This window comes from Hydra vulgaris, chromosome 02, assembly GCF_038396675.1.
Source record: "Hydra vulgaris chromosome 02, alternate assembly HydraT2T_AEP".
Taxonomy (NCBI): domain Eukaryota; kingdom Metazoa; phylum Cnidaria; class Hydrozoa; order Anthoathecata; family Hydridae; genus Hydra; species Hydra vulgaris.
In genome coordinates, this window is record NC_088921.1 from 49,214,666 (window position 1) to 49,239,150 (window position 24,485).

The window sequence follows — 24,485 nt, forward strand, 5'->3', positions numbered from 1 at the left end:
CGATTTTGTTTTAGGTATAATTTAACAATAAATTTGACTATGATTTGTGTATAAGTTTTTTCTTAGTAAAATAAATCTGTGTTTATTCTGAATTTGTTTGTTTGTTTCTTTTTCTTTTTCTTTGTTTTTATTACTTATTCTCCTTTATATAAAAAGCTTTTTCAAAAGAAATGTTTTATATTTCTGTGTGGGCTTTCATTGCTCTGTGTAGTTCAAGCACCGCAGATTACTTGCATCAAATGTAACAAAAATATCAAAAAAATCTAAAAACTATTAGTTGTAAACCACTTTCCTATGGAATTAAGTTTTCCTAATTTTAATTAATTTTAAGTTCTTAAGTTTAATTAATCTTAGTAAGAGAAAGACTTTTCTGTCAGCTGTAAATGTAGACGTTTTTTAGAAAACAATAAAGATAATGAAAAAAAAAAAAAAAACAACTAATTTTTGTTGTTGTTGTTGTAATAGATTACTTAATAAATATAAATATTATTTAATAAATCTAATAATTAAATAATATATAATTATAATTATATAATATATAATTATATAATATATAATATATAATTATATAATATATAATTATAATTATATAATATATAATTATATAATATATAATTATATAATTATTTAATAAATAATTAAATACATAAAAATACTACTTGCTGTTATGCTAACCTATTATTTGATGATTGTATGTTTCAGTATTAATAATGTTAGCTCCTGATTATCCCTGTTTCAGTATTAATAATGTTAGTTCCTGCTTATCCCTGCTTCAGTATTAATAATCCTTAATTAACATTAATACATAGTAGAAGTACATAGTTTCTGAATTGAATTTTTAATTTCCTAATCCTAATTAATTAACCCTAATGACTGTAATTTAATTACTTTATATGTAATTATTGTTTATTATTTACTAATAAAAAATGATTTAAATTTGTTTAATTTTAGTGGTGATCAAAAAATCGTGCCAGTTAGTGATATTCCAACTAGTACAGTACATGTCCTTGCATGCTGTCATTCACTTACATATGTTGATGAAACATTAGTTGGTGACCCGATGGAAAAAGCTGCTCTTAATGCAATAAATTGGACTCTCTCAAAAGGTTTGTGATTTCAGCAACTTAGTCATGACATGCCAAGCCTCTCAAAAACTGATGTTCAAAATATTTTAGCAATTTAGAAATGGCATGCCAAATCTTTTATTTTTTATTTTTATTTTGAATCTCTTGATTTCTATATATTACATATTAGTTGGTTTTCTGTATAGTAAAAATAAGTTTTGAATATTTAATATAAATTTTATATATAATTTGTAGAATTTACATATGGGTTTTTAATATGTATTAAGGAATTTGTGTTTGAAGTAAATTAAAGTAAACTGCTGAACTAAAAAAACTAAAGATTACCTTCATTAGCAATTTCATTAAATATTTTTGTTTTATTCATAACATTTAGTGAATGGTTAGTTATTTGCAATGTATAATATTGGGTTATGGTCAGTTACAAAATGGTGTGTATATTTCCCTTTCTAATGTGTTATGTCCATTTCATTTTTACATTTCATTTTATACTCCTAACTTATCTGACAAAATTCTTTTATTTGAAAAGGAATTTAAAAAAATAAGGTTGTAAACTTTAGTATTAATTTGGTTAACAGAGCCCAACAATGTTTACATTCTGTCTAAATGAGAAAAGGGATTATAGAAGACCAAGCTCAGATAAGACAGCAATATTGCATACAAGGAAAAATAAGAGATTTAATAAGATAGAAGTATATGGCAAGTGAGACTCTTTAGCAATGGATTTATGGGGCGAGTAAGCCATTGTATTGGCAACTCACCTTGGAAAAGTTTGGCATAAAGTTCCTACTTGAATGTGAGTATGGGTAGAAAGTGATTCTAGATCTTAGTAATATTTATAGTCATAAATGACCTGGCTTTTTATTTGATTTTTTTATTTGATGTTTAAGTTATATAAAATAATGATTGGGCCTTTCTATTAGACCTCTTTTATTAGACCTGACTGCATCATCATCATCATCATCATCATCATCATCATCATCATCATCATCATCATCATCATCATCATCATCATCATCATCATCATCATCAGTATGTGGTTCTGTGTTCGCTATTGTAACGCTGTCATCGGCACACAGGATTTTAGAATTTACCCGCATCGCTTGCGATTTAAAACTCTTTTTTTTTTTTTATTTTTATCAGAAAGATATAAATTTTTAAGATATGTTAGTTACGAAAAAAAATTTTGAGAAAAAAACCTTACAGGTAAGACCCATAACGAAAAAGGCGTTGCATTACCGAAAAATCTAAAAAAGAGGATTTAGGCATGGGGATCATCAAAAAATGATTCGGATATGTCTTTTTTATTCATTCCCTTTAAATCAAGCTATAAATGAAAAAAATCCACTTACCTAAACTTTGAGGTTTTTCATATCATCATGGCGATTTTAAGTTTCTGAGTTTAAGTAAACTTTCTATAATATATTAATGTGCAATCTCCTACTTTGATTTTGAAAAAAAACGTTACATAAAACTTTTTTAAAGTTATTTTTCTTGATGGATGTAATATATATTATGTCGAATGTCCAAAAAACATTTACTTTGCTTTTGACATTATTTTTTTTGCGGGGAATTAGGGTTTTAAACAGTAGTTGTTGCAATACCGAAACTATCCAGGTTGCATTACCGAACTCACTTATTTTTTGATAATGGACGAATAGAAAAGGTTCGTTATTTCTAATTTATTGTTTAGGTTTAATTCCTTTTTTTTTCCTTTAATCAAACTCCTTTTATAAAATCTAAACTTCATCATAAAAAAGCAGGAGTGCTCCGCGGAATGGGTTTTTTTGGGTAAAAGAAATTGACTAATGGAAAAATGAAAACAGAAGAAATTAAAATATTTTTTTACATTTTACAATTGTTTATACTTTTTTTTCAAAAAATAAATTTCAAATAAATAAAAACAGTTTAATACACTAGTATCTATCCCAAACCAATACGTTTTTTTGGAAAATCCTTCTGTAAGCGTTTTTCCAAAATAAACAAATTTAGCAATTTTAAGTTTATAATAAATGTAAATAAGTTTACAATGATCATTTCGTATTCTTACATACATACATGCATCTTAATACTAGTTTTAAATAAGAAAAATAAAGCATAAGGCATTTTACTTTCTTACTTTTATTATTTGAGTTTGAATTCAATCAAGAGCGCGTTGAGGGTGAGAATCAAGGTAGTAAGCCCGACCTCCCACCCCACCCCACGCACACCTCTTGGGGATAAGCTATATATTTTTCAAAGTAATAAGATATTTGTTTATAACATCAATAAAATATTGTGCAGAACTTAGTAACTATGCCCTATTGTGTAAAGGTTATTGATTTATCTTAACTATAACAAAGTCTAAATTTCAATTAGCTTTTTAATTATTTTTTAGCTCTCAGACCCTCCCTTGCTGCAAGGGCTGAACCAGCGTTTTTTTTGTTGAGAGATAACTTCCAAACATGGAACTCCAAACATTTATTTATTTATACTTACGTCAATTAAAGAGGCTTTGCAAAAAATTGCGATGATTAAATTACTATGTAATAAAATTGCGATGGTCAAATTACTAAAAGACATTACTTCTTAAAATGGAAAACTAACATACTCAATTCATGTGAGAAAAAGTTCAACAATAAGAAATTTATTTTTCGAAAAGGAAAATACCAAGAAATGAATATCATGTTTTATAAAGTGAATTGGGATGAAATATTTGATAAAATAAATACAAACCAATGTTATGAATACTTTTGAAAAATTTATAAAAAAGCTTGCAAACAATATATTCCTCACCACTTCAAACCCACTAGTTCTATCCAAAATCCATGCATCAACATAAAAATCAAGAATCTAATTAGAAAAAAACGTAATCTATGGTGCAGAGTGCGTGCTACAAACTTCAAAAATACAAACCTAAATAATGAATACAAACTAGTTAATAAAATGATTAAAAAGCAAATTAAAAAAATCTACTCTTGATCATGAAATAAACTTAGCAAAAGATGTAAAACATAACCCAAAACTCTTCTATGCACAAAAAAATCAAACACATACAAAACTACAGGAACTTAAAACTAGTGACAATAAAATAATAACTGATAAAAAAAGTCATTGCTAATCTACTAAATTGTAGTTTCCAATCAGTATTTGTCAAAGAAAATCAAGGATCTAGCACATTTCATCAATAAAACAATGCATTTATTTGAATGTGACTGGGACCAAGAACTAAAAGAAGATATTGTACATAATTACTTATTAAAACTTAATGAAAACAAGTCACTTGGTTGTGATAGCATCAGTGCCTATGTGCTAAAGCATTGTGCAGAAGGATTATCCAAACCTTTGTCATTAATACTCAAGAAATCGATTCATTCAGAAGAGATGCCAGAATTATGGAAATCTGCAAACATTACATCACTTTTTAAAAAAGGAGACAAGGAAGATCCGCTCAACTACAGACCTATCTCTTTAATATCGATACAATGTAAGATAATAGAGAAAATAATTAGAAAAAAGCTGATAATTTATATAACAGAAAACAATCTGTTAAAACCTCAACAACATGGATTTGTACAAAATAAAGGATGCCTAACAAACCTTTTAGAAACTTTCGATATTATTACAACTGAAATTGAAGATGATTATCCAGTTGATATATTATTCTTAGATTTTGCAAAGGCGTTCGATAAGGTGCCCCACCATCGACTTATATATAAAATTTCTAACTATGGAATAAAAGGCAATATTTTAAATTGAATTGATTTTTTTTTTAAAAACAGAAAACAAGGAGTGGTAATGAGTGAAGCTGTACCAGATTGGTGAGAGATTTATAGCGGTGAGCCACAGGGTTCTGTATTGGGGCCTCTTCTCTTTCTGTTACATATCAATGATCTTCCCCAATGTATCTCTTCAATTACAAAACTATACGCTGATGATACTTAAATCATATCTTTTATAAAAGAACATAATGATCTAATTAATATGCAAAATGACATTGATTTGTTAACTGAATGGTCAAATGTATGGTTATTGGATTTTAACATAAGCAAATGCAGTGTTATGCACATTGGAAGAAAAAATATTAACTATAATTACACTATGAAACACGACAATCAAAGTTTTATTTTAAAAATGACAACAAAATAATTAGGCTTAGGTGTAATAGTTTCATCCAATATGAAATGGAATCATTAGGTTCAAGCAGCTACAAGTAAAGCACAAAGAATCTTATGTTTAATAAGAAAAAGTTTTACTTATCTTAACACTGAATAGGTAAGGCAGTTATGCACATCGCTGGTTAGACCACACCTGGAATTCGCAGTTCCAGTGTGGAGTCCAGGTAATAAAAACGATATCAATGACCTAGAAAAATTCAAAGACGAGCAACAAAGGTAGCACCTAAACTAAAACATCTAAGTTATACTGAAAAATTGACAAAGTTGTGTCTCACAACTCTGGAAACAAGACGTACAAGAGATGATCTTATTGAGTTTTTCAAAATAACAACTGGTATTGATAAGATATTGTGGTATAAAGAGCTTTATAAAGCTTCTTCCCAAAGTCTAAGAGGTCATTCAATGAAATTTGAAAGAGAATTTGCAAAAACAACCATTAGACACAATTTTTTTACGAACAGAGTGATACCTCATTGGAATGCTTTACCTGAAAAAGCGGTTTCTGCAATGACAGTAAATTCTTTTAAAGGTAGACTAGATAAACATTTGTTAACGGCTGTTAAAGTATAAATTTTAAATTTTATGCTCCGCTACAATAGTCGTTACAGCACTTTTTATTACTATTATAGCCCGATAAAAAAAAATGCCTCCAAAAAACACCCCTCCCCTGACCTCAAATGTGAAGGTAACAAATTACCAAAACATGATTTTTTTTCTATTGTTAACTAAAGACATATTCATCAATCAATTTTAAATTATATGCAATAATCTCTTAGCGTTTAAAAATTATGTCCATTAAAAGTTTGAATCCCCCTCAATTTGAGGGGGATTACAATATTTATCTCGCTATAATTTTTGAACGCTAAAAGATTATTTCATGAAATTTCAAACTAATTGTTAAATTTGAAATTAGTTTAGAATAGTATAAAAAATATTTTGCAAACTAATTGCCCTCACATATGGGGTAGGGGGGCTGAATTTATTTGGGTATAATATTTATTTTTATTTTAGTATTTGCAAAGCATCGTTATTTAATGTAAGTATAACCATAAAAATGTTTGGAGTTTACTCCATGTCTAAAAGTTATTTCAAACATAAAAAAAAGGCAAGATCAGCCTCTGCCTTTGTTAGTGAATGATAAATCCCGCCCCGATTTAAAATCAAGAAACTGAAAAATATTATCTTTTTAAAAAATAATCATTTTCAGGATTTGCATTTTATTTCTATTTGAAAATTCAGAAACACAGTTTCTATAATGACTAATAGAATAACATAATACTAATTTAAGTATTATCTAAATCATTAATAATAATAAAGTTCGATTTGCAACTTAGGCAAGTAAGGTTTCCATTGTAAAATAATTATTCCACGCTGGCTATCAGCCCTCTTTAAAAGGTTTTGCAGGAATGGAGATAACGCTTTAGGATCAAAGGTGCTTACGGATCAAGAGTGCAAGTGCTTTCCTATATCTCTTTAATATTTGTTGAATATAAGGAAATCGGCAAAATGCAAAGTACGCACTAGTGAAATGCGAACTTTTGTGCAAACCAAAATATTATATTTTAAGTACCATGATTATATTATTAATTTAAATACAAATAAATATGAATATATTAGTAATGTATGTTATTAAGTGTAAATGCATTTACTGACTATTAGAGAGAGCATGCAGGTAAATGTAAATACATCGACTGAGGGTTTTGGTTGGAGCAGCGTAGTCATTTATAGTCATGATTATTGTTTAAAAACGGCTAAAAAAGCTGTTGCAACATGAAATACCTATAGAATAATGGTCCGCAATTCAATTTCGCATTTTACCTTGTATTTATATTGATGCACTTTTTGTAGTTAATGCATCAACTAAAAAAAAAATTATATTTTACATTTATTTTCATCAACTTAAGGAAAATATGTTGTACCTAATAAGCGGAGTCCAAATTTAATTTCTCTAAATGTTTCAGTATTTATTTGTTTGATTATTTTATTATTTTCTAAATGTTTCAGTATTTTTAATTTTTTTTCCAATAGTATATTGTAAGCTATATTTCTATGATGTAACGATGTCGAAATATTTTATCAGAAATTTAAATATCAAGTTTTATTTCAATTATAAAAACGAAATTGAATAATTTATAGGTTTTATTAATAATAATGTATTTCTAAAATTAAAATAGATTGAATACAACATTTTCTGCAAACATCAAGAACGTTAACGTAACCATTTCTGCCACTAATCCTATCGGCTAAGTCAGTTTAGCTTTTTCAATCTTCTACATTTGTTTATATATTTAAAATATATATAAAACATAAAAAATTTATTTATATATATATATATATATATATATATATATATATATATATATATATATATATAAAAACACCCAACTCACACTTGCTGAACATATATGTGTATATATATATATATACATATATATATATATATATATATATATATATATATATATATATATATATATATATATATATATATATATATATATATATATATATATATATATATATATATATATATATATATATATATATATATATATATATATATATATATATATATATATATATATATATAATAAACATTTATTTTTCAAATTTAAAGAACACACAATTTATTAATTAATATCTAAAACTATTTTATTGAATTGCTTTAATAAATTTGACTTTAAAATACTCACATTGATTTTCTGAATAAATTGATACTGAAAAATCTACATCTAAAAGATAAAAAAAAAGATAAAAACGTTATTCTTATTACATTAAAGCTAATTATTTCAATTCTTTTACATTTTTTTAAATTTTGAAAGTATTGCTGTACAGCCCTCGGAATTAGGGTCGGCATTTGGCAATGCAAACCTAACTGCCGAACTAAGCGTTTGAGGTTGCTAAATATTTCCAAACATTTTAGGTTTCTACTTTTTATGGAACTAGTCAATAAATGTTTTTGCTGACCTGATGATGACCTAAAACATATCAAGGTCTGCAATTTTTTGCCAACTTTAGTTTTTTTTTTATTTTCAAGGGTTGGGTGTTTTATAATAATAAAAAATAACTTATTTCTATACCTTGTTGCTATAAACATTAAATATAATATATAAATTGATTGAATACCAGTCTTACCAATTCCACAAGTTGATTCTGGTGAGCTACAGAAACGCTTTTTATCTCTTAAAAAAAATTAATAATTGTGTAGTAATAACTAATAATGGTAAATTAGTTGAAAGAAAAATAAAATAAAAATATAAAAGTTTGTATTGCCTTTCAGAAATGTAAGTACAGAGAGCTAATTCAGCCTAAATCGAGAATACGCAAAAATATTATTAAAAATAGTTATGATATTATTACAAGTTATTTAAAAAAAATCCCTTATTTATATAATTATACAAATTAGTAATATTTAATTATATAAATAAGTAATATTTAATTATATAAATAAGTAATATTTAATTATTTAAGTAATTATTTACTAGAATAAAAAATTGAAAAACAAAAGCTTTTAGATTACCTTTATTCTTGACACATTACTAGCTTTAGCAAAAATAAATACAATAGATTCTGGCACTAGAATTTTAACTATCACTAGTCACTATCCTAAAAAGATCATCACTTAAAAAAAACAAAAATAATACTGGAAAATTGAATATTATCCAAATAGATGATTTTAAAATGAAATAATTAGAAATAAATATATGATTAATATTATAGATTATGATTACCTTCAAACTATTAAAAGCTAAAACAAAAGCTTTAAAAAGATCATGCAATTAATCTTCTGTCATTAGGCTAAGAAGATCTCTGTTACAAAGATATTTTTGAATAAATAAACGGAAATGCAAAAACATGTTAAATAATCAAGAAAAAAACAAAACAAAAATAAAGCAAATGGAATTATAGAGTGTAAATTCCTATATTTTTTATGTAATACAAACTTTTCTCCACCAACAATAAACCAGTTATGTCTGTAACTGTATAACTGAAAATCAAATACAAAAATACTATTTAAGGATTTAGCATTTAGTAAGTTGTTATCTACTTAGACTAAAAGTCGATTTTAAATACTTGAAGTCGAAACTATTTGACTTCAAGTATTGAAAATTGAATACTCAAAAATAAAATATTGCAAAAGATTTTATTTACATATTACACGTCATTTTGTTTCCAAACTGATGTTTAAACAACTCCCAATAAATAAACAAATGCTAAAATATATTTTTAAGAACACAGTATTTAATGAACTCTAGGGACCTTCAAATTTGTTCAAAACAAACTCCCTTCATAATTAAATAGTAACTGGCAAAGGTGGAATTTGAATCTGCAATCCTGCTGCGACAGGCTATCCGATCACAATAATAGCAGCACACTATACAACTGAGCTATCCCGACTCAATAGTATATCATATAAAAATGTATCTGTGAATTATAAATTTAAGTAAGATACTTACTTGACCAGAATAAATAGATTATAGCAACTGAGAAGTGCTATTTCAATCATACATTTCTTTGTAAACAGATTCAATCCTATAAACAATTAATTATATCCTTATTTTATTGCAAACAGTTATAAAAAAAATATTACCACAAAATATGGTAGACTGTATCGGGGATCTTTCTCTCACATCTAGACTTGAAATTTAAAAAGAATTTCATGCAAGTTATTAGATTGTATTGCAACCTTACACATGTAAATCTATCGAACATAAAAATTCTGATCCAAAAATAAAAAATCTATTATTAAATCATCATTTAGTAAAATCTTTACTTTTTGGCTTTATTTTGACTGCCAATTTTGTGAGTTCAAGCTTAATGCCTTATTAAGACAATACATTTATTGAACAACACTTTTATTTCTCATATAATTACACATCAAAAATTGTATACAAGTGTGTGTATCAAAATTTATAAAATATATATACTTTTTAACATATATATATATAATTTATAACATATAATATTCACAAATACGTGTATCAAAAATTATATACAAATATGAATAAATCGTATACCTGCTGTAAAAAATGTATCCAAGTCTTCGATATCATTTGAACTACCTTGAAAGAATTATTAGACAAGTTTGAATTTTTGTTTTGTTTTAAACAGAAAACAGAAAAAGTGAAAAACAACAACTTTATATTTAGAGTATAAGTAGAGTGCTCAATGTTCTTAAAAGAACAGAGCAATTATAAATTAGTAGAAAATCACTTAACAAAAATTTATCTCATTGATAAAATTTTGTTAAGTGATTATCAAATTAACCACTGTGTTTTATCAATAAAGACTCATCAGAAATCATTATTTCATGATGAATCTTTATTGATTAAACACAGTGTTAAATGAGATAAATTTTTGTTATGTGATTTACTACTAATTTATAATTGATCTGTAATTTTAAGAACATTGAGCACTCTATTTGTAAAATACATTTTAAAACTTTTAAAATATATATATATATATATATATATATATATATATATATATATATATATATATATATACATATATATATAAATATATATATATATATATATATATATATATATATATATAATATTTTATGCATGTATATAATATTTTATTTAGTATTTAATGGCGATTGAACAAATTTATTGCCGGATTACGATCAAATAAATTCTTAAAAAACAAAAAACTTATCAGGCTTTAACGTGCGTTCCCGGAGTTGCAATAACGAACAACAAGTTGCAATAACGAACAAAATTGTTACAAAAACGAACATAGGCCGCGTCAGGTTGCATTAGCGAACAAAAATGTTCGGTAATGCAAATTTTGCGTTGCTATACCGAATATCCATATGATCATTATCATCATCATCATCATTATCATCATCAGCAGCATCACCATTATCGTCATCATCAATCATATCATCATCATTGTATCATGATCTTTGTTTAAACATTCACCTCTCTGCAGTTTCACGAGACAGTTTCAATATTTTAATCTTTTTGATGCTCAATCATCTATATTTTTATGCTCTAGAGGTACAAAACCCTGATATCTTCTCAGTTCTACCTAATGATCCAATCATATCTCATAAATAATCAAAACATACCAGCATATCTTATTTCAACCATTTATCTCCATCTTTTCAATTTATATATATTTTTAATTGCAAATTTTGGTTGTCTGAAAAAAGTTAAAATGAATTTTTTTTCCAGGAATATGTTGGTCTGGAAGTTTGATATATTTACAAATTCCTAATAAATACATATACACATAGCTTTTATAATTATAAGATTTAAAGTTTTGAAAATATTATGTAATATTATGTATATTATGTAAAATATTATGTAATATTATGTAATAATATAAATAAATGATTTTTGAATTTTAAAGAGGAGACTAATATTTGTTTGTTGTATTGTTTTAACATATTTATAATGATTTAGACAGAAAAGGGCAAAAGCTCTGAAAATTGTCAAATGTGTTTAATCATTTATTTTGCATTTCAGCTGATTTTTGATTTTTGAAAATATAAAAAAAAAAAGAAAAAAATTGTATGCAAATGCTTAAGTATTTTAAGTTTTTTTATTTATAATAACTTAAATGCTGCAGTTGGAGCTTTTGATTAAATAAATTTTTTTTCAAAAAAAATTTATTTAATCAAAAACCGTTTTTTTTTTCTAAACTGATTTATCTTATCGAAGTTCTTTTTTTTTTTTGAAAATTATTTACCTTTGTAAAACTTTTTTTTTTCAAAAATAATTCAGCTAATCGAAATGATTTTTTTTTTTCAAAAATAATTTAATTTTTCGAAACTTCTTTTTTTTTTCGAAGTTTGTTTAACTTTTCAAAATTCAACTTAAATTTCAAAATTTAATTTAGTATATATTTAATTTAGTATATATTTAATTTAGTATATATTTTTTTGAAATTAAAATGAGTTTTCAAAATTAAATTTAAGTTTTCAAAATTATTTTAACTATTCGATAGTTTTCGAAAGTTTTTACAAAATCCGATAAAATCCGATAAAATCCGATAAAAAGGTTTTTTATCGATAACATTTTAGTTGAAAATTTTCGAAAATTGTGTTTTCAAAAATGAACCCTACTATTTTTGTTGTTGATCAAAAGGTTTTCCTAAAACCAAAATTTTTACTGAAAATGAAGATTTTCCTGAAACTAAAGATATGTATTTTTTAAATATATAAAAATTGTTATTTATTTCATATTTCATTTTTTTAAAGTTTCCTAAATTACAAAAATTATTTCGAGATTTTAATCTTTGATATTTTAGTAAAAGATGTTGTTTTACAATCTACATACAACTGAATATGCCATTATAACAAGTATCACTATGTCATTATAACAAAAAATTCTTTAAATATTTTTTTGCTAAAAACATTTACAGATTCTGCATTGTTTTTTGTTCTTTTTTATTCATTTATATATCTAAAAAACATGTCTTTTATTCAAATATTTTAGTTTTGGTGTTTGGTTTGGTGTAATATTTTAAAGGTTTAAGGATATAGTGAAGTTATTTAAATGGTATTTTATTTGTTAAATATTTCCCAGGTAACTTTTTGAAAACAATTTATAGGTGATTTGTGTATGTCTCGCAAAGGTCTTCGACAATCTTTAAAAATTGATCATCGATTTCATTTCACTAGTAACTTGAAACGCATGTCAGTGATTGCCTCTGTTCACTCAGCAGATTCATCTGCAACAAACTATATTGTGGCAGTAAAAGGTGCACCGGAGACGTTGCATGGAATGGTGAGTGAATTTATTCAATTTTTAATTTTTTAGATTTTTTCTCATAATAGTTTTGTAGATATTTTCTCATAAAATTTCAAATATTATGTTACTTAACTTGTAAGCTCATTCTTTACCTTATTTTTTTATTTTTTACTGTTATTTTTATGATAGTTGATCAAGAGATTTGCAGAGGTAGAGTATAGAATTAGGAGTAAGATAAGGGCAAGCCCAATAAAGAGACCTTACAGATGCTAACTTAGTAGTTGATTGTATATATGGTTTCCATGGGAGGTCAGTAGTGGAATGATAATCCAAGAAGAAGTAAAGAAAAGGCCTCAGTGAGAGGATTACCACTCATTAATATGGAAATACTTACAGTATTGCGATAGTTGTTTGCAGTAAATAACTGAGTTTTGTTGGAGTCAAAGTTCACAAACCACTGGAAGCCCAATCTGTTACAGAAGTGAAATCAAATTCAGTGTTTTGATCTCAATTCTGTAACAAATTTAAGTTTGAAAGTTTGCAATAATTTAAGATTTGGAAGTTTTATTGCTGTCATTTATAATAATAATTTTTTTTTTTTTAAAAAGACAAACAGTTTGGAGCATAGTAGAAATTGAGTATAGATAACTTTTGTAGTACTTTTACCCATGTTTTATTTTTTAAATTATTCTTTTTTAACTTTTGTCTTTTAATAGTTCATCAGTGTTCCAGAATTTTATGACAGTTTACACAAAAAACTAACTTGTAATGGAGGACGCATTATGGCATTAGGACATAAAGATTTGGGATCGATTTCACCAAAAGAAGTTAGAATTTTTTGTTTGTTGAGTATTCAAAAACTTTTTAAAATAAAACAAAAGCATAGCTTTTAAAAATAAAAATAAAGTAACAGCATTGTGTAATAAGACACAGTTCATAAAGTTGATATAAAAGCTTTAAGCCTGGTTTTTTTGTATAAAGGTTGTACAGGAGTTGTAAGACTTTATTGTACAACAATTATAGTAAAAATTGATTTGTTTCTGCAAAAATTGTTGTACAACATAAATTTTGTTATAAGGTTTTAATAATTGTTAAAAAAAGCACATATAACCTAATTGTTGTATAATTTTTGCATGAATAGGGTGTCACGAATATCACTTTATTTGGGTTTTAAGTATATAATTATTATTATTATCATTATATATATATATATATATATATATATATATATATATATATATATATATATATATATATATATATACACACACATATATACATATATATATATATATATATATATATATATATATATACATACATATATACATATATACATATATACATATATATATATATATATATATATATATATATATATATATGTATATATGTGTATATATATATATATATATATATATATATATATATATATATATATATATATATATATATACATACATACATACATACATACATACATATATACATATATATATATAAAATTAATAGAAAATCACTTAACAAAAATTTTTCATTTAAGGCTGTGTTTCATCTATAAAGACTCATCAGAAATTTCTGATGAGTCTTTATTGATGAAACACAGAAATTTCTGATGAGTCTTTATTGATGAAACAGTGTTAAATGAAAAGTTTTTGTTAAATGATTTTAACAAAAACCATTGCTTATCATTATCAAAATAGTTGTTATATCTTGAGATTACCACTAGATTGCTGAATCAGCATTATTTAAACTGACTATATCTCAACAAACAATATTTTTAGATTAAATTTTTGCAGTTATCATTTATTTAATATTGACAAATGATGTAAGTTTAAATGAAAAATTTCTGCTATAAAACATGTAACTTATTGAATTCCTGTTATACATAGCATATAATATATTGCTTTCTTGTTAAATAAAGTAACTTATTGCTTTCTTTTTATATATAGTATATATATTTTTTATATATATGCTTTCTTTTTATATATAGTATATATATAGCAAGAAAATAATTATGAGCTATAGTTTATACATTACATAATAAATGTATTGTTTAGCAATTTTCGGTTCTAATTTTAAAAAAATGAGTATTTTAAATGTTTGCATATTAATAATTTTAATTAAGTTTTTTTGTAAAGTAAGTGATATAGAATTACTAGAGGTTATGTTGATTAGCTCTTAAACACCCCTTCAATGCCTGCCTTCAAAGTACCCCTTCAACAGCTGCTTTATATAATTAAAATATTTTTTTGGATTTTAAAGGTTCGTGAGATGAAACGAGAGGATGTTGAAAGCAATCTTATTTTTGATGGATTCATTGTTCTTTCATGCCCATTAAAGCTTGACTCCAAAAGTACTATAGCTGAAATACAAAATGCATCTCATTATGTAAGAAGTGTTTTCAAATAGTTCAAAGTTATTTTTATTAGATTTCATTTGTTTATTAGAAATAATTTTTTAAACTTATGAGTTTTTTTTTTATTTTTTTATTCAATTTATTATTTATTTAGACCATCATGATCACAGGGGATAATCCATTGACAGCGTGCCATGTAGCAAACTCACTAAAAATGAATAACAAAACTCTGCTAGTATTGTTGAAGGAAACAACATTTGTTGGTGATTTTTTTTTTGTTGTGAAGTTATGGATTCTTTGGTTTTTAACACACACACACACGGGCACACACATAAAAAGATAGATTGATTAGCACTCTGGTATCATACCAGGGCTCCCACTCCTCCTTAAAAACCTTAAATATCCTTAAAAAAACATATTCTCCTTAAAAACATATTCTCCTTAAATAACCTTAAAAAAAGATAAAATTTGACTGCTCTCCTTAATTTCTCCTTATTTTTTTTTTTTTTTTTTTAATCATCTAGGAAATTTTATTAAAGTGAAGGATTATACTTATTAACAAAGAAAAAAATATATAGTTCTTTGATAGTTTGCAAACCTATATTTCTATTATATATATATTTATATATATGTAAAGTAATATATTAATTTATAATAATTTTTCTGTGTATATTTAAAATTTATTGAAAAAAATTTTGTTTCTTATGTTTTCTCCTTAGTTCTCCTTACTTTTTCTTAAAAAAAAGTGTCGTTTGTGACCAAATCTCCTTAAATATTAGGATAATATCTCCTTAAATCTCCTTAAAATTCTTACTTTTAGCCTCAGTTTTAATAGTGGGAACCCTGCATACTGAAATAGCAAGCTTAGAGGGTTTCAGTACATACATCAAATAATATAGGGAGAACATGTAAAGGAGTTGCTGCTACATTGACTGAGTTTTGGGTTGGGGCAGCAATAAATTTTTATTTGTTCTTTGTTTATTTTTTTTTGTTTTTGTTTTTGTATTTTTGAAAAAAGGATTTAGTTCATCAAAAAAACTGAAAAATGCATATCTTTATGCTCTATAGTAGAATAAAATTTTTATAGTTAATTAATTTTATACTTTTGTGAAAATGAATTTCTACATAATAAATGTTAATTGTTAAATTTTTTTTACAGATTTTTTCTTTCTTATTTTAGACAAACATGCAAGTGAAGTTTGGTGCTGGAAAACAGTCGATGAAAGTGAAAGGTTTTCACTTGATGTACTGACAAAAATTCTTATTGATAAATACTCATTTTGTTTGACTGGAGAGGTTATTTCATTTATTGTTTTTTGTTACTTTGTAGATTTAATAGAGTATTATGTAATAATGTTATATAATGTTATCATACATAAATTTATACATTGGTTTTTTTACTGATGTTTAAATTGAATATTTAAAATGATTTTATAATATTTTAAGTATCTATTTGATATTTTAGGCTATTCAATATATGCAGTTGTCTCCATTTCTACGTCAAAAGTTTCGTGAGATACTTATTCATTGCCGTGTGTTTGCTCGTGTTAGCCCAAAACAAAAGGTTTTTTTGACTCATTTTTTTATTATAATTTTTTACTTATTTGTTATTTATTTACTAATAAATTAATTTTTTACTGGTTTTTAAAAGTTTTTCTTACTTTTAATGTTATTTTTATATTCCTTTATTTTCTTACATTTAATGTTATTTTTATATTCCTTTATTTTCTTACATTTAATGTTATTTTTATATTCCTTTATTTTCTTACATTTAATGTTATTTTTATATTCCTTTATTTTCTTACATTTAATGGTATTTCTATTTTTTTATTTTACTTCAAGTCTCTTTTAATTTTAAAAGTTTTTTTTTTTTGCTTTTTTGATTTTAATTTTTAAAAGTTTTTGTTTGCTTTAAAGGAATTTATCATTCATGAGTTTAAAGACCTTGGCTTTGTAACATTAATGTGTGGGGATGGAACAAATGATGTTGGAGCTCTAAGACATGCACATGTAGGTATGTGGTTTGAGGTTTTAATATTTAATATTTTTTGTAAAATTGTACTCAATTTTTTAACATATTTAAATATTTATTATTATATTAATTATATATTGTTTTCATTTATTGAAAAACTTTTAGTATTGTTATTGTTATAATTAGTCTTTCAATAAATGACCTCAAGTGAGTTGATAAATACTTTCTTAGACAATAATATTAGTTGTGTTACAGTTTTTAAGCCTAATTCCTGCTACAAAATAAAACTCTTTGATTAGAGCTAGACAACTAGTCTATTTAACAATCTGTATAAATTGGGCAATTAAGCATTAATTATTTTGTTTAACACAACAACAGATGATTGGTCTGCCCAGATTTTTTTAATTAAATTTACCTCCCCAAGGCTCCAGAGGGGACCACTGCAGTCAAAGAGGCTACTCTTTTTTTAATTGTTTTTATTATGTATGTTACAATTCCCTTAACTCTAAATTATAAAATACAAGTCTTGTTGAATAAGACCACTGTACAAAAAAACAAGCTCAGTGAGATACTTGCAAAGGTTTAAGGGGGTTGAAAAGGTATAAGAGGGTTGAACCTTTGTGATTGTTAGTGAAACATTCTACCCCTAATCTACTACCGCATTAAAAGTATTTTTTTTTTAATCACTCCAAAATAATTTTTAATCACTGACAAATATGAAATATGAAAAGTTTCTGTTAAGGAGGAAATACAAAAAAAGTTTTTGTTCACAAATCACAGTCAAGAATAATTTATCACTAAAGTATAGCTAAAATATATATATATATATATATATATATATATATATATATATATATATATATATATATATATATATATATATATATATATATACTACATATACATGTAGCAATGTAGTATATATATACACATGTATACAGGCTTGTGGAGCCAGAGAGCCGTGGTTTTATGGTGGGACTGGAGCCGCAAAAATCGAGCGGCTCTTGGCTCATGTTTTTTCAAGGGAATAAAATTTATGTTTTTTTTTACTGTAAACAAACTTTATTGAATTTCTTTTTTTTTTTTAAATATTTTTTCAAACCGTCTTGCTAAAATGTAATAAAAATAAATATTTTAATGATTTAGTACTTAATAAAATACTATCCTTTAATAGCATTTCTTAATATGCTTTATTAATAAAAAAAAAAATAAGTAAATTATAAATGGAAACATCTTACAGCATTACATATATTGTTTTATAATATATTTTGAAATTAATATTACACTGTTAAATATTTGATGTGCGATTTAATGATCAAAGGTTATTCATATCTTAAAAATTATACTACCCACTCAGCACGAGGAGTACGAAATACGTCTTTTAAACGTCTTTAAAGAGTTTTGAATGTCTTTTGAACGTTTTAAACATTCAAAGACATCTTTTATAGGTTCCATGCCCACTGGATACTCGGCACGCACAGGATGTTAAAAAGACGTCTTTTAAATGGTTTTTGAACGTCTTTTGAGTGTTTTGAATGTCTTTCGAACATTTTGGACGTCTTTTGAACATTTAAAAGATGTCTTTTTTAGGGTACCCAATTAGCATGTGGCATAAAAAAGACATCTTTTAAAAGTCTTTTAAATGTTTTGGACGTCTTTAGAAAATTCAAAGCACACCTTTCTTAGGTACCGTGCCCACTGGGTAGAATTAGAACTAAAGTTAGAACTATAATTTGTAGTTATGGGTAAATAATATATTGAAAAAAATTTATATTTACCCAAAACATTTTTCTTTTCAAATGTAGTATGCGTTAGTAGAGTAGTTATAAGTAGAGTTGTGAAAGTTGGTTAAAATTAATTTCTTTAACTGGTTTGGATTTTGGTTGGCAAATGTAATCAAAAAAATATTCCAAAATTTGCGATTTTTGTTCATAAAGTATGGAGCCGAGCTGGAGTCATAAAAAAAACTTTTGGCTTCACAAGCCGGCATGTATATATACATATAGAATTCTTTTAACTCGGACTCTGAAGAGCTTTATATTTTGAATTTTTCTGTTATAGTTCTAATTTTTATTTTCGTTTAGCTTCAACTTTTTCAATTAATAGACTATATTATAAGCTTAACCAATTTGAAGATATCAGTAAAAGTATTTAGTTTATTAAATAAAAACATTTTGAATTCTATTTGATGTTTTTGAATTTTAAATAGTCATTATAATAAAGAGAATGTGATCGAACCTGTATGAAATCATTATTATATCTGTACCCCTACGAACCTGTACGAAATTTAAGCTATTAATGAAGTTTTAGTTTTATAAATTATTATAAATAAAATCTTAAGCATTCAAAGTTTGGAATTTTTATTGAAGTGTTGCAAGTTTTGATATTTTATTACATAGACTTTTATGCAGTTCAAAGTAAAAGTCCTAGTTAAGTGAAGTTTTTTGTCAAATGGATCCCAAAAAACTGTGTTAGCGATTGGTTCAACTTAACCAGGGTACGATTAAGAAATAGTATGATAAAGTCTTTTTATTCTTATGTTAATTCACCTCCCCAAGGCCCAAAAGGCCAATACAGACGAGAAGGCTACTTAATTGTGATTATAACCCTTTCTCAACTCTTTAACTCTGAAACACGAACCTTGACGAACTAGGCCAATGTGCAGAGAAACAAGTTAAGCGCGGTACTACCAGGGACGTGGTGGGGATCGAACTCAGAACCTCTCGCTTATGTAGCTAGCACTCTACCACTAGCGCAAGTTAATTAAGTTCAATGGGAATTAAAAAAACAAAAGTCATGCTGAATTTAACTTTCAAATAGAAGGAATAAATAATTGGGTCTCGTGCACTAATATTTTTAATTTTAATTTATGACGTACTTTATCACAAATATAGCTTCGTTGGTATTATTTAAGTAATATTTAACAATATGCAAACTCTACTTTTTGATTAAACATATTTTGACTTAATAGAAAATATTTTTGGCAAAAAAATTTTACCAAAAATATTTTCTATAAAATCAACTTATAATTTTCCTCCTTGCAAGTTCTTCAGTTCCTTGCAAGTTTTTCAAGTAGTGAGCGCTATTTGTTTCACCCTGAAGACCATTTATGGACACATTTCGCGGGCGCGGAGCAAGCAATCTCGCTTCATCACAAGGTCTGCTATATTTTTAATGCATTTTTGAAATACAAACAATTTTTGGCTTACCTTTCTTTTAGCGGTTTTGAAGTTTCCACAAAGTCTACATTCAGCTTATAATAATTGAGGAACCCATTTGCAAAATGAGCTAAGTCCAAGTAAACTGATTTTGAGAAAAAAATTAGAAAAAAACTACTTTTAATCGGCATCAACAGAAATTGATATTTTCTTTGTCCATTTTTAGGACCAAAAATTTTTTAATGGGTCTAATATTTAAATAGATGAATAGATTTCAATATAAAGAATGTGGAAGTAGAATCAAAATTTTTATTTTTGTGACTTAGCAGGTTTTGCAGATGGGCTCCTCAATTATTTTTATATATTATAAATATATATTTTTAGATATTTGGTATGTGAATTTTTTTCTCCTTATTTTATCATACATTTTACTTTTATGTAGAAAATAAATTGTGTTTTAGGTGTAGCATTATTACCTGGTACAGCTGAAAGAATGCCACCTGCTAAAAAAACCAGTAAAAAGAAAAAAGATGCAGCTGAAGAAAGTAAAGCAGTTCCAAGCAGTAAAGGAATGAGCAAAGCTGCTAAGATTCGTTCTGTTGCTCGTGGTGATGTTTCAGTCCTCACAAAAACACCTCTTGAAGAACAGCAGGTTCATTTATTAGAATATCTATGCATTTCAAGCCTTCCCAGGAAGCGCGTGCAATCGCACATTGTTTGGCCACATTTAAAGTTATTTTTTTAGACAACTTGGCCATGTTTTTACATATTAAGAGTTAAAAGAATTTGTTGCAAAATAAAGCCAAAAGAAACAACAGAGAATCAGGAAATTAATTAGTTTATTTCCTGATGAACTAATGTTATTGACAATGCTCCAAAAGCTTTTGGGTTCATTAAAAAAGTTAAATAAATTACCAATGCCCTAACATTTATTGCAATGCGTGTAAAATCCTTTATTTGTATTATATGCAGGGCTCAAATTAATGCAAAAAAAGTCTAATCACAAAATTTTTTTAATTTTTTCATTTGAAACCCCCTTCACTGATTACAGCTTTGTGGTAAGAGGGGTTGCGTTAGTTCAAAAATATATCTTTGGTACATTAGTTTGTAATTGCAATTCTTTTAAAATAATATTTCTCGTATTTAAATAATATCTCATTATTATTCTTAAGTTGCTTTTATACTTTTCAGCTTAAGTTATAATTTAAAGTTTAATTTAGATTTCAATTAGATTATTTAAATAGTCTTTTAAATTTAATTGTTGTAAAAAACATTTTCACAGCATAAAAAAACAGATAGTTAAATAAATTTTTTTTTACTTTTCCTTTTTAAAAATTTTAAGTTTAAATTTATTTTATTATATTTAAATTGAATTTATTGTTAAATATCGATAAATTTAAATTTATTTTATTAAATTTTTTACTAAAGTGCTAATATACAAAAGTGCTTAATGCACATATAACTGTATATAAATGGATTGCTGGATAAACCCTAATCGAGTCTGTATGAAAAATTATTTTAGAGAATTTTTTTTAGCAAACTTTATATAACAAATTTATGAAAAGATAGATTAATTATGAAAAAAGATAGATAAATTATGAAAAGATTTTCTTCGTGATGGCCCTTGGGTAGAAATCTTTCGTCTTCCTGTCGACAAATGTGCTTCTTACATAACTTCGTGGATTCAGGCTGGCATGGAATCTTTTATTCCCTCTTGACGATTCCAAGTCAAGCCTCACTCTCCTCCATGGTTTTCCTCACACTGTGCTGCTTCGATTGCCAATCGAAACCGTTACTTCCATATTTATCAGCAAAACAATTCTCCAGAAAACAGACGTCTGTTTATTACTGCTAGAAACAATTGTAAAAAGGTTTTGTCTAACGCCAAAACCCGCTATTCTCAGGTCATGAAATCTTGTATCTCATCTCAAAAATTAGGCTCTCGTGACTTCTGGAGAATCTTTAATAATATCAATAATAAGGGCAAATCTATAATTCCACTTCTCTTGTATGGTTCAGACTTTGTCACCTCACCTAAAGACAAAGCCGAATTGTTTGCTAAAAACTTTTCATCAATATCATCTCTTGATTCCACTAGTTGCGTTCTACCTGATATTGCCAACAAACAGGTTGATCCATTGCTTGAAATTCATATCACTCCAGCATCTAAATCATGTATCATGTATCTAAAGGGATTTCCTGCCTAGACTCTTCTACAGCTTGTGGCCCAGACAACATACCTGTTATTATCTTGCAGAAGTGTTCTCCGGAGCTGTCGTCTATACTCTCAAAACTATTTAACAAGTGCTTATCAGAGTCTTGTTTTCCAGCCTGCTGGAAAGTGGCATCTGTTATTCCTATCTTCAAAAATTCTGGAGAGCGATCTGATTCGTCTAACTACTGTCCCATAAGTCTTCTTCCTATCACAAGCAAGGTTTTTGAATCTTTAATTAACAAACACTTAATTTCTCATCTTGAATCTAATTACTTACTTTCTGACCATCAATATGGATTTCGATCTTCTCGTTTTACAGCTGATTTGCTAACAGTAATAACTGACAGGTTTTATCATGCATTAGATGAAGGTGGAAAGGTTAAGGCCATCGCTCTTAACATTTCAAAAGCTTTTGATAAAGTTTGGTATGCTGGTCTTCTCCATAAGCTTTCTTCTTATGGTGTATCTGGCAACATCTTTAAGATCATTGAATCCTTCCTTTCCAATTGTAGCATAAAAGTTGTCCTCGATGGACAACACTCTTCTTCTTATTCTGTAACTTCAGGGGTTCCTCAAGGTTCTATTCTTGGCCCTATATTCTTTTTAATTTACATTAATGATCTTCCAGATATTCTCACATCTAAGGTGGCATTGTTTGCTGATGATACTACCATTTATTCTTGTCGTAATAAGAAACCAACACCCCCTGATTGCTTGGAGGGGGCATTTGAGCTTGAAAAGGATCTCACTTCTGCTACAGCATGGGCTCACAGTGGCTGGTGAACTTTAATTCAGATAAAACTCAATTTTTTTCAGCCAATCGTTATCGCAATAATTTAGATCTTCCTATATTTAAGAACGGTGATGTACTCGATGAGTCATCTACCCTTCATCTTCTAGGATTAACTCTTATTTCCAATCTTTCTTGGAAACCATATATCAAATCAGTTGCAAAATTAGCATCTGCTAAATTTCTTTATCGAGCTCGTCACTTTCTTACTTCGGATTCTATTCTCTATCTCTATAAATCTCAAATCCGGCCTTGTATGGAATACTGTTGCCATATCTGAGGCAGATCTTCTAATGATGCCCTTTCTCTTTTAGACAAGGTGCAAAAACGTGTTGTAAACATAGTTGGACCTGTTCTTGCAGCCAACTTCCAACCATTATCACATCATCGTAATGTTGCTTCTCTTTCTCTTTTCTACAAATACTATAATGGGCACTGCTCTAAAGAGCTAGCGTCTCTTGTGCCATCTACTAAAATTCATTCTCGTGTTACTCATCATTCAATTAAGTGTCATCCTTTTTCTGTGACTGTTCCTAAGTGCTCTAAAAACGCTTATTTGTCTAGTTTTTTTCCTCGAACATCAGTTCCTTGGAATTCGCTTCCTTCATCTTGCTTTCCTGATTCATATAATTTGCAATCTTTTAAGTCGTCCGTCAATCGTTATCTTGCTCTACTATCTTTATCTTTTCTCTTTCAGTAACTTCCAACTTTAATTAGTGGCTGCCAGCGTGGAAAATAACAGGTGGTCAACAGGATGTCTTTGAAAATGCATATACTAAAATTTCATAAAATGTAAATCTTTGAAAAAAGCTTCTAATATAGTTTTATCGTTTGTACGCTACTTTAAATGGCTTTGTAAGTGAGTATTATAAATGACATAAACTAATAATTTTTTTTTGCTTCACTTATTAAAACTAACTTCATTTTACTGGTGGTGAAATCCATTACTGCTTTTTTCATAAATGATTGAAATTCTTATTTTATTATTGTTTCAATAATAATATAATATTAACTAAGAACATTTTTTTATTCCTACATTTTATTTA

The 24,485-nt window shown here is 26.5% G+C and overlaps 1 protein-coding gene across 1 annotated transcript in view; it reads left to right on the top strand.

Annotated features, from left to right (window-relative positions):
• The window catches only part of LOC100199901 (endoplasmic reticulum transmembrane helix translocase), a 94,983-nt gene that overhangs the window by 53,191 nt on the left and 17,307 nt on the right, over positions 1–24,485 (top strand). The window contains exons 13-21 of the mRNA XM_065791223.1: positions 952–1,106; positions 12,806–12,981; positions 13,662–13,772; positions 15,211–15,336; positions 15,459–15,567; positions 16,485–16,600; positions 16,770–16,868; positions 17,222–17,318; positions 20,896–21,086. Of these exons, the coding sequence (XP_065647295.1) occupies positions 952–1,106; positions 12,806–12,981; positions 13,662–13,772; positions 15,211–15,336; positions 15,459–15,567; positions 16,485–16,600; positions 16,770–16,868; positions 17,222–17,318; positions 20,896–21,086 (1,180 nt within the window). The remainder of the gene's footprint in view (positions 1–951; positions 1,107–12,805; positions 12,982–13,661; positions 13,773–15,210; positions 15,337–15,458; positions 15,568–16,484; positions 16,601–16,769; positions 16,869–17,221; positions 17,319–20,895; positions 21,087–24,485) is intronic.